Source organism: Hemicordylus capensis, chromosome 5, assembly GCF_027244095.1.
Source record: "Hemicordylus capensis ecotype Gifberg chromosome 5, rHemCap1.1.pri, whole genome shotgun sequence".
Taxonomy (NCBI): Eukaryota; Metazoa; Chordata; class Lepidosauria; order Squamata; family Cordylidae; genus Hemicordylus; species Hemicordylus capensis.
Window position 1 is genome coordinate 256,672,529 of NC_069661.1, and position 12,023 is coordinate 256,684,551.

Genomic DNA, 12,023 nt, shown 5'->3' on the forward strand with positions numbered 1-12,023 from the left:
AAGTCTCTCCCCCCACCCCAGTTCAGTCCCAGCTGCGCCCCCAGACAGAGCTCTCCAGGCAGGGAGCAAAGGGCTGTCCACTCCAGGAACATGTTAAGGCAGATTTGGAAGGCGTTTGCCTGGTGCCGTTCTGCACATGTTTCTGGGTGTCTCAGTCTCGTGAGAGATGACCCAGGGATGCTCTCTCCTGGCCTGGTTGTATGTGTGGGGAGACATGCCCAGGGGCTTTATAAGCAGAAAATCCAGGGACTGCCTGGATTTCTGCAAACCGGTTTGATTCCTCGGGCAGATGGAGAGTGGAGGGTGTGCTTCAGATGCTTGGTCACCCTACGTCACAAGCGCCCCCCCCCCCCCGGTGTGATGCTGGGCATCCCTGCTCCGATGTCTCAGCCTGCCCTCCCTCCCCAACAGTTGCTTCCTTCCTAAGGGACCCTCCTGCGCTTCCAGGACTTTGGGGGAGGACCCAGCACCAATGGCGAGCCAGAGCAAAGCTTCCATTTTAGGGCTGGTTGCAAGGCGAAGGGCTCCCCCCGCCCCCCCCCGCTGCTGCAAGTGGTGGGGGGTGGGGGGGGGAGGAGGACTGCTGTGCCTGTGGGCTGCGTCTCGCTATCCCGGCCTGCTGTGTTGAGCTCATCTCTCCAGAGGGACAGCGAGAGATGGCTCAGCTTTCTTCCACAGTTGCCGCTGGTTGACCTCAGTGCTCAGCTATGAGGCAGGCGGGGGTGGGAGTGGGGTGTGTGTGTGTGTCTGTGTGTGTACGCGCATGCAGCTAGCTGAGGAAGATGGGAAGCCCAGTCTCTTACTAGCCTCGCGTTCCGTGTTTGCTGCCGGTGCTTCTGGAACCTCAGAGCTGTGCCCTTGGCAGGCCTGGAATTATGTCCTGAAGGGGTTCCCCTGGGTGCACCTAGCTCGTCTCTGGCCTTTCCTCCAGGCAGTTCAAGGCAGTGCATGTTGCTCTTCCTCCCCCTGTTTATCCTCACAACAACCTTGCGAGGTAGGTCAGCCTGAGAAAGGGTGACTGGCCCAAGCCACCCAGTGAGCTTCCAGGCTGACGGGGGATTTGAACTCAGTTCTCTCCGGTTCTGGTCTAGCTCTCCGACCCCTGCACCATTCCGGCTCCACACGGCTAGGTTCTCCTCGAGCTTTCTCTTTGGAGGAGTACAGTAGCTCAGCCAAGGCTTCCAGAAGATGGGGCTCTAGAACCTGCTTTCAGTGCAGCCCTAGACCTTGTCGAGTCATAATATGGCTGAGGCTGCGCCTGAGCACAAACAGAGTGGCTTTGCATACCTGTCGAATGGATGCTGGCCCTTTTACATGGAGGACCCGGAAGCTGGCCTTCCAGGTAGGCCTGCCCTTTGGCCTCTGCAGAGACCAAGCGTGGCTGGGAATGGGGGGGGCGGGGCGGAGAAGCTGCTGTGACTCTGCCCCACGAAGGCAGGACTGAGGGGTCTTCTTAGCTGGCGGCTTCCTCGGAGAGGACTCAGCCCTGCAGCTTATTTTCCCGTGCCTCTGGTCAGCACCTGTTCCTTCTGAGCACGTTCAGAGTGTCTTTCCTTCACTGCTGGGAGCCTGGAGAGACCCACAAGCATGTCCCTCACTTCATATGTGCAGCGCTGGGCAGAGTCTGGAGCTCCGTGATGGAGCCTCTGCTTGGCATGCAGAAGCTCCCACCTTCAGTCCCTGGCAGCATCTCCTGGTCGGGCTGGGAAAGGCCCTTCTCTGCCCGAGACCTTGGAGAGCTGCTGCCAGTCAGAGTGGACACCCCTAGGCTGGACGGCCATTGCTTCAGTCCCCTCTCCGTCCCTCCCCTTTGCCATCAGCTGGGTAGGTTTGCTCCAGTCCTGAGAGTCCAAGTGTCCAGCTGAAGGGGGAGATGGCCCGGTGTGGGGTGAGGGGGGGGTGTCTCTCTGCAGCAGATCCCTTGGCGGTGGAGCTCCCCGGCTTTTTGCAAGGGGGCCAGGCCCACAGCCACACCCCTGCCACCGAGCCCGCCGTTCTAGGAGCTGCCGAGCCGCACTCCACGCACAAACGCTGAAATAAGTGGCCTGAAATTCAGGGCAGTGTCTGTGGGGGGCGGGCAGGGGGGTCCAGCTGTGAGCAGCTGTTTGCTGGGCTGTTGGCAGCAGGAGGGGTGCGTCTCTGCAGCCCCTTCTCCTGGCCTGCATCCCGCCCTGGTCAGCCGTCTCCCCCCAGGCCAGGCCCAGAGGAGGAAAGAGCCTATGGCATGGGCTGCCCGTCCAAATATGGGGCGAGACGGCAACTGCTTAACAGCCGTGTAGAACAGCTGCCCCGTGGGCGGGCGGGGTGGGGGGAATGAAAGGAAACGGCCAACTGTTGTCTGTCATGCGCATAAACATGAAGGCTTTCTCTGAAGCGTCTTGATGGAGGGACAAACGTGGTTAAAAGCATGTGAAGGGGTGACTCAACGGCATCCTCTCGCCCTGCGCGGGAGGAGGCCCTGGGAGACCCCTCCTGTCTCCTACCAAAGACAACCGCAGGGCTCTGGGGGCGCCAGGAGCCGACACTGACTGGACGGCACCCCTTTACATCCCTGCCTGTGGAAGGGAGCTCTTCAGCTCGACCATCCTGCCTGCTTTGCCTCTGCTCTAAGCAGCCCTCTTGGGTTTCTGAGGGTCTCCATGTCGTCCCCTTTGCCAAGCCGGCAAAAGAGGGGAGCTTTGCAGAAACCGCTAATCCAGGGGTTCCCAGCCGATGTTCCCTCTAACAGGGACTCCCGGATGTTGTTGACCACAACTCTCATTATCCCCAGCCCAAGGCCATTGAAGCTGGGGATGCTGGGAGTTGTAGTCGACAACATCTGGCAATCCCTGTTAGAGGGGACACTGTTCACAACCTTGGGTCCTCAGATGCGCTGGACTACAACTCCCATCATCCCTGGCCACAGTGGCCAGGGGCAACATCTGAGGACCCAGCTGGGAACCCCTGCGGTGACCCATATGCACAACAGCCTGCAAGTGTGTATGTACAGACCTCCTCCAAGCCAAACTGCCAAAGTCAAGCACCCCCCCCCCCGCCCGCTGAAGCAAGCCTGGATTCAGAGCAAAGCTTTGCAGCTGTCCTGGGGGTGGGGGGTGGGGGAGGAGGGAGAAGCTGGACTGGGGAGCCAGATCTCCACTGGGAGGGGAGAAGGAAGATGCAGACCGGCCCAGCTGCTGCTGCTGCTCTTCATTTACATACGCAAATTCATTTCAGGGCATGGTGCCCGTTTCAGACGCGTCCCTCTCATCTGCTGGAGGCAAAAAGCAGAGGGATGCAAATGGGGGCGAGTTAAAGACTGGTCCACTCGGGGGCTCCAAGCTAGTGGTGAGGGGTCTGAGGCAAAAATGGACACATCGAGTCAGCTGCCGACCTGTTTCGCCCAGTATTGTCTGTGCTGACTGGCAGCGGCGTTCCAGGGCCTTGGGTAGGAAAGGGCCGTCCCCAGCCCAGCTCCCTGAGAGCCTCCCTTTTAGCAAAGACCTTCCAGAGACCTTTGGAACTTGGGCATGCAAAGCCAAGCTTCCCCTGCACCTGGGTGGGGGGCTTGCATTCTGAGCGCCCCCTCCCTGCAGGGTCTGCTCCAGGCACTGGGACTTAATCTGGTCCAGCTTTGAATATGTGGGCTTGCAATAAAGGGAGGAGTGCAGTGAGCATGTTTGGAGTGCCTTTCTTTCCTTGTTGGGCCCCGCCCTGCCTGCCCCAACACTTCTGTGTTTAGTGGAAGAGGCTTGCAAACGGGAAGGTTTGACTCCCAGGGCGCCTGAGGAGTCCTGGCCTCTCTCGGGTTGGTGGATGAGGCCCAGTGCGCCCCCCCCAGATGATCCCTGCTCAGCCTTGGTCTCCTTTGCAGCCTCCGTCCGAGTTCAGCGATGGGGGTGAGAAGAAGAGGAGCGCTTGGCTGCCCCTGCCGCCTCCTCCCCTCTCCACCACCACAACACCCGGCAAGACCCCCAGAGGCAGCTGATCTTGCCGGGAGCCTGGCTCTTCAGCACTGCCTGCTGCAAACATCTGTAGCCCATTTCCTCCCCAGGCACAATCCAATAGTATTTTCCATGTCCACCCCGTGGAACGGCTCCCTGGCTCTCTTTCGCCTTGTCATTGCTGGGGGAGGGCGGGGTGGGGATGGGGCTTGGTGGAGACGCGGACTTCCCCTCCCTGCGTACGTTGCCACCTTTTCTAGAGGGAGAAACCCACCAAACCAACTTTTTCGTTTCTGGCTCTTTTGCATGTTCTGCCTCATGGAAAACGACGATGGCCGTCTATTAAAAGACTGATGATGGAAGAAACAGTCCTTGAAGGGAAGACCTCCCCTGTGCTCTGAAATCTCTGCTGTGTGCCCAGCCTCAGGGCTGTCTGCAAGGCAGGGCTTGACTCTGTGAGCCGGAATCTGGAGGGAATCTGGAGGTCCTTCAGCAGGCAAAGCTGGGCTTTAATGATGGGTAGGGCCCCTGCTTTGCACGCAGAGGGTCCCAGGTCCCCATTCCTGGCATCTCCGGCTAGAAGGATCTCTGGTAGCAGGCCTAGGAAAGACCTGAAGCTTTGGAGAGCCTCTTTGCCAGTCAGACAGAGTAGGTCATGCTGCATTTCAGGGATCAAGGGTTCACCTTGTATGTCAAGGCAGCTTCTTAGGGACAGCCCCTCTTTCTAGTACTCTGTCCTTGCAAAATCAGGGCCAAACCATTGGTTCTTCTATATGGGAGTGGGATATTCACAGATTGTTCCCAAGTTCCAAGCGCAATCTTGCTCCTCGTACACATGCTGCTGCAAGCTTCTGTGCCGTATTCTAGCACAATCTTATTCTTGTGCACATGCTGAGAAGGGACCTTGTGTAATTTCCACAGCGCCATCTGCTGGCCAGCTCTTGCATTCTGAGAAGAACCCATCCTTTCCCCCAGTTGCCACAAAAGCATTAATGGAAAGGATGAGTTCTTCTCAGAATGCAAGAGCTGGCCAGCAGATGGCACTATGGAAATTGCACAAGGTCCCTGCTTGGTGTGTGAGCAGAGAATAAGAGTGATCAAGGATGGGAAAGACAACCGTGGCTCTCCCAGTTTTTGTTGAACTACAGTTTATTGCAGCTGGGGGTGATGGGAGTTGTAGTTCAGCAACCGTGGGAGAGCCAAGGTTGCCTGCCCCTGCTCTAGGAAGCAGCACGGAAGCCTGCAGCTGTGTGCTTATAGGGAGTAAGACAGTGAGGCCTGGAGAATCATGACTGGAGCCATGGATTCTAGAAAGGTGTGTTTAATTATGTACCTGTCAGTTTCCTCCTGCATGGCTAATAAGGACTTTGGGGTTGGTTTAAACTAAAAAAATGACTCGGGGTGGGGCGGGGGTGGGAGAGAAGGGTTGTTGCAGTGATGAGGAGTGGTGGGAGCTGACCCTCCCCCACCAAGCCTTTTTGCCAATTTAAACCCACCTTCCCCAAAGTTCCAAGTTTTTGCTATGCAATATAAATGGAAACTGACATGTAAATATATTCTTGACTGTCAGCTATTCTGCTGCTGTTTGGTTCTGCTTGTTCGTTTGTGGTTTTCTTAGGCTGTATTTTTATCTGTTTTTGTAGTTATTTATTATTTCTCTGTGTAAACTGCCCTGAGCCATTTTTGGTAGGGCGGCGTAGAAATCGAATCAAATCAAATCAAAACTAAACAAAACAGTTGGGAGAATGAAATGATGCAGCCTTGAACGAAAGAAACGTCACAGACTTCTCTGCCCAGATCACTCGTGCAGCTTCTAAATGGTTCTGAAGCTTTTATATGCAAAATGGACACCTCTTGCTTTCAACTGAAGGCACCCCTGAGCCTAGTGGAGCCCAAGAGGGGGTGGTGTCTTCATCTGAAGTTCCTGCGTAGTTTTTCCAGTCCTCCATGGGCTGTCTCTGGTTTCCAGTGTTCTGGCCCTGGAGGCTGTGCCTTGTGGTGCTTTCTCTGCTGATGTCCCTGGACCACACAGCAGAAAAGCTCAGCACCCTCAGCCGGGATGCTCTGTCATGGCTCCATGTGTCCCCTGGTTAAGCCAAGGGAGGGTTGCTGCTGAGGGGAAGGAAAGGCCACCTTCTCCCCTGTATTTTCGCTGCCCTTGGCTTGAGGGAGATTGTTTTGCTCTGCAAGTGTTTATGGAAAGATTGAGCTGGGAGGAAAAAGATCAGCACTGCATTGTTCTTCCCAGGACAGGCTTGAACGGGTGCCATGGATGCCGGGGCAGCCGAGAGGCTACTGGAGGAGGAGGAGGTGGCCAGAGCCTTGGGGGAGCAGGCAGAGAGGTTTCCCTGGGATCTCTCCCTCCCCTTGACCGGACCAACTCCCTACACAGAAGAAGCATTCTCAGCCTCTGCTTCCTTAGGAACATGGAGGGGATCCCAGAGTCCAACCCCTTCCTGAAGACCGACCCAGGGAAGGCTGCACCTATAACTTGGCTAGTAAAACAAAATTGTGATCAGTTGGGCTTGGCATCATGTCCACAATAAAACATACCTTTTTGTTGGTGGTGGTGTTTAACATTACTTTTCTGAACACCCAGCCTGAGGAAGGCATCTGTGAAACTCAAAAGCTTGCGTACTGCATTTGAGTCCTAATGAGGGACGCTGCCTCTGAATATAATTGGACTCACACATGCTATATAAAGTGAGCCAGCGTGGTGTAGTGGTTAGAGTGCTGGACTAGGACTGGGGAGACCCGAGTTCAAACCCCCCTTCAGCCATGATGCTTGCTGGGTGACTCTGGGCCAGTCACTTCTCTCTCAGCCTAGCCTACTTCACAGGGTTGTTGTGAAAGAGAAACTCAAGTATGTAGTCCACCGCTCTGGGCTCCTTGGAGGAAGAGCGGGATAGAAAATGAAAATAATAATAACAGTAATAATAATAATAAATTAATAATATAGACCACTCATTTCTCTGAATGTGTGAGCTGCCTCCTCAGGAAAAGTCTTGCATTGGAAAAGAGATGAAAGCTCTCTCTGTGGTGTTCAATCTGCAGCAGCTTCATTCACACATGCAGATTTTTGCTTGGTGCTGCATTTGTCAAATGATGAGCAGGCGATGTGTGAATTGACCCATGAGAGCCAGAAAGAGTTGAGCTTCCTGTTCAATCAATGCTCGTGAACAGGAAGTGAACAGGAAGAAGCTGTTCCCCTGACTGAAGCTGGGGGGGCGGGGGGCGGGGGGAATGTGACAGAGGGCATTTCACCATCCAGGAGAGAGGAAATTAGAATACTCTTTGAACTATGGACAGGTGTGAGATTGGACTGTGGGTAGTTCAGAGAGTATTCTAATTCCCTCCCCTCTGGGTGGTAAGATGCAAGGTGGCCCTATCTCCTGGGTCAGATAAGATGAGGGGATTGGTGACGGGAGGGGCTGTTAGATGTGGTGGAGTGATGCTCTCGCTTCAAGATGGTGGATCATGATGGAGGTCTGCATGTTCTCCCCGTCAGCTTCAGATCAAGAGGCTGTTCTCTTCTGAACCCGACTATTGATCTGAACAGGAAACAAAAAGTCTTTCCGACCATCTTGGTCCATTACCTCAAAGAATATACACATATATGCCAACTGGCTACAATTTAGCAATCACAAACCCCAGCCACCGAATGGCGCAGTGGGGAAATGACTTGCCTAGGTGAGCCAGGGGTGGCCGGTTCAAATCCCGGCTGGTATGTTTCCCAGACTATGGGTAGCAGCGATCTAGGAAGATGCTGAAAGGCACCACCTGAGACTGCGCGGGAGATGGCCATGGTCCACCCCTCCTGTATTCTACCAAAGTCAACCACAGGGCTCTGTGGGCGCCAGGAGTTGACGCGGACTTGATGGCACAACTTGACTTGACTTAGGAATACAAAACATATGGTTTGCTGTGCTAGAGGTGATGGGGGGAAGTGTGGGTGTTCTGCCTGTGATCTCAGACCTGTGGCATTCCATTTGCACATGATAAGGCATGTGCAAATGGCATAAGATGTGGCATGGCAGTCAACAAGTGACAAGCAAAATGTGTGAACTGGCCCTGTGAGGAGCTTGGTGCCTGTGTAAACCGGTGGTTAGGCTGTCAGAGGGGGGCGGGCGGGCCAGGAGCTCCCTTTAAATCCAGGAATTCTCAACCTTGCTTCCCCAGACAGTGTTGGACTACAGTTCCCAAACACAACACACAACAGATCCACTAATCAATGATAAAAAGATACACAACAAATGCAATATGTATGAACATGTAATAAATATATAAACTAGCTGACCGGGCGCATAGCATCTGCGCCCCTAGTAGCGCCGCCGCTGTGGCCAGGCCCGAGAGTGCCGCCGCCGCCACCTGGCCCGCCGCCTTGCCTCCGCAGCCACCCAGCCAGGCAATTCTCCTGGGTTCGCCAGGACCAATCAGGCGCCCCTGCAGCCCAGCCAATCAGCTGGGCTGCCGGGACGCACGTTCCAAAGGCACACCCAGGAGAATTAAATATGTAGATGCTCAGGATTCAAAAATACAAATACAGGTGAATGTACAAAGATAAAAACTTCATGCACATCACTAACACATGACTGATTACAAGTCTGTAATAACCACACAGCAGAAACCTGGTGTAGATCTATGGGAGGAGAGCTGGTCTTGTGGTAGCAAGCATGAATTCTCCCTTTTGCTAAGCAGGGCTCACCCTGGTTTGTGCTTGGATGGGATACCAGTGTTCCCTCTAACAGGGATTCCCAGATGTTGTTGACTACAACTCCCACAATCCCCAAGCAAAAGCCATTGCAGCTGGGGATGCTGGGAGTTGTAGTCAGCAACATCTGGGAACCCCTGTTCAAGGAGACACTGGTGGGCACTCTTAAGATATTCCCCGTAGGGGATGGGCTGCTCTGGGAAGAGCATCTGTGTGCTTCCAAGCAGAAGGTTCCAAGTTCCCTTCCTGGCAGCATCTCCAAGAGAGGGCCGAGAGAGACTCCTGCCTGCAACCTTGGAGAAGTCGCTGCCAGTCTGTGAAAACAATACTGAGCTAGATGGACCAAGGGTCTGACTCAGTCTAGGGCCGCTTCCTGTGCCCCTTCCCTCTTGTGGCTCAAGCCCCCTGCCTTGCCCGCCCACCCCACTCGCCTGACCCCTGTCCCCTCCTCTCTCTCCCCTCTTCACAGACAGCAAGGCCATTGTGGACGGGAACCTGAAGCTGATCCTGGGCTTGATCTGGACCCTGATCCTTCACTACTCCATCTCCATGCCCATGTGGGAGGACGAGGACGAGGAGGATGCCAAGAAGCAGACGCCCAAGCAGCGGCTTTTGGGCTGGATTCAGAACAAGGTCCCGCAGCTGCCCATCACCAACTTCAACCGTGACTGGCAGGACGGCAAAGCCCTGGGCGCCTTGGTGGACAACTGCGCCCCAGGTGAGGGAAGGTGGGGGGTGGAATGCAGGGGGGGCGGGGGAGGGCCCTGGGTTGCTAGTGGACAGCCTGCCTTGGCCAGGATGTGCCTTCGGTTTTGAGCGGGCTGTCTTGTGCCTGCGTTCACACTGGACGGCAGGACTATCCCCGGTGGCGGAATCCCAGATGTTGTTGACTACAACTCCCAGCATTCTCAGCTGCAGTGGCCTTTGGCTGGGGATGGTGCGGGTTGTAGCCAGCAACATCTGGAATTCCCTGTTACAGAGAGCACGGGTCCCCAGATATCATTGGTCTACAACTCCCCCCCCCCCTTTAGCCATAGTGGTTGTGGATGCTGGGCATTGTCCCAAAACATCTGGGGAACCACGGCTCAGAAGAACTCTCTGCTGAAACATTTCCCATACATTGTGCTCTGGTCTGAAGCGTCCATCTGTTTATGCCCCCTATGGGGAGGGAGAAGGAAATATCCACAGGGCCAGACACTCCCCACAGAGTTTTCTCAGCAGAGCAGCCATGAGGACTGGAAACTTGCTTCCCCCCCTTACATAAATGACAGAGTTGTTAGGGAAGGCTGAATTTTGCAGCCTGCAAAGTTCTGCACTTGTTTGATCTTGGACTATATGCATAACAGAAATGGATATGTTGCATCTCAGCTGCTACCGGCTGCTGCTCTTTGCCACACATTGATCAGAGACTATTCTGCATGCTTGCCTTTTGGGGACTATTTTGCATGACTTGACCTGCAGGGTGTGAAGGAGCACAGGAAGGGTTCTTATCTTTGGCATGCCTGAAGACTTAGTGGGCATCTCCACGTAAGTGACTGTGAGCATAGAACAGTGGAGTAGTAATGAGGCAGGGGGTGATGGGAGTTGTATTCCAACATTTCCTGCGGGCCCAAGTTTGAGAAGCCCTGGAGTATAAGGATGTGATCCTATATTTTATTCATCTGATGAGTACAGGCTGTTGCTTGCAAAATTCATGCCATGATAAACCAGTTCATGTTCCACGGGGCCGTGAAGGCTTTAACCGACATTCTTGAAATATGCTTCAAGCTCCCTAATCTAAACACATTCACAGAAGGCCAGGCTCAAAGGCCTCCTGCAATTATGCAAACTCCCATCTCAATGTTCTTATTAATCATTTCTATAGCGCTTTTAATTCACAAAGTTCCTGACAGCCATCGCCCACTTTTTTGCTTGACCTCACAACAACCCTGTGGAGTAGATCTCTGTTGCACCCATTTTACAGATCGGCAGTGGAGGCTCTGAATTGCCCAAGGCTTTCAATTAGTCTGCAGAAGAGATTATACTTGGCCTCTGAATGAAATGAAATTTCCCACATTCAAAATTTGGCACTGTTTTGAAATCAGAATTGAAAACATGTTGGAAACTCACATGTGAGGGATGCTCTTTAAAAATGCACCTTTAACTTTTGTTGATTTTTTTTTTTTAGACCATAGTATGCTCACGCTCACTTGCCAAAACCTGTCACTTTGTGTGTGTGCGTTTTAAATGATTGGGAGCATTTTTAAAGAATTTGGATTAGAAGGCCATAAACTTGAATTCCAATTTGAATTTTTCTTGAGAATTTTCTGTTTTGCTCCTAAATCCATTTGAATTTGGACTTGAACCCAGACCTGAGTCCAGGACTCTGCCCAGCCTGGTCCCACAAGCGTCTTGCTGGGCTCCCTTTTTGGTGAATGCCCCTTTTTACTTTACTTGTTGCTGAGCCCTCTGTGAAGAAGCCCGTTCCTGGACTATTCCACAGCCTAAACACTTCCCCATCAGATTTATAGCTGTGGAGAATCTGCCCTTGGCGGTGGAGAGAGCAGGGCCAAATTTGGACAAACCCAGAGGCCTGCACTGACAGATCTGGCGGTGGGAGATCCTGGCTAGGATGGAGGATGCAGATAATCTGCTAGGATAATCTGCTAGGATGGAGCATGCAGCTACAGTGTGGCTATCCATCTCCTTCTGCAGTGGTGGCCAAATTCAACTGTGGTTTGCCCCATGCTTGGGACTCGTTTCGACTTGCTGGGCTTAGCACACCCCTCCTCCTCACCCCTAAACATGAATAAAGACTTGCTCTTGTAGAAGCAAGCAGATGCTTTGCTAAGCAGGGTCTGCCCTGGTTTGCATTTGATTGGGAGACTACATGTGTGAGCACCGTAAGATGTTCCCCTCAGGGGATGGGGCCACTCTGGGAAGAGCACCTGCTTGCTTGCATGCAGAAGGTTCCCAGTTCCCTCCCTGGCAGCATCTCCAAGACAGGGCTGAAAGAGATTCCTGCTTGCAACCTTAGAGAAGCTGCTGCCAGTCTGTGTAGCCAATGCTGAGCAAGACGGACCGATGGTCTGACTCGGCGTAAGGCAGCTCCCTGTGTTCCTAAACCTTGCCCAGCATCAACACACAGGCCCATCTGTTATTTTTTATGGGCCATGGTTCACAGTGCTGCATGCACACACCCTTCTTAAGGACTCCCTCCCACACCAGTGGGTCATGCATCTAATGCCAGAGAAACTGTGGGGCTTAACTGCTCAAGTGAGAGGTGCTGGGGGAGGTGACCCACACCCTCCGTCTGAAAGACTTGAACCCTCATCTAGGCTCTGCAGAGGTGCTGAGGGAACGGCACTCTGCACTTGCTCAGAGACTGCAGAGTCTTGTTTATTAATATTTGG

The 12,023-nt window shown here is 53.7% G+C and overlaps 1 protein-coding gene across 8 annotated transcripts in view; it reads left to right on the forward strand.

Moving 5' to 3' along the window:
- Positions 1-12,023, forward strand: part of FLNC (filamin C) — a 104,032-nt gene that overhangs the window by 25,177 nt on the left and 66,832 nt on the right. For all 8 annotated transcript variants that reach the window (XM_053252963.1, XM_053252964.1, XM_053252966.1 and 5 more), the window contains exon 2: positions 9,101-9,349. In XM_053252963.1, the coding sequence (XP_053108938.1) occupies positions 9,101-9,349 (249 nt within the window). The remainder of the gene's footprint in view (positions 1-9,100; positions 9,350-12,023) is intronic.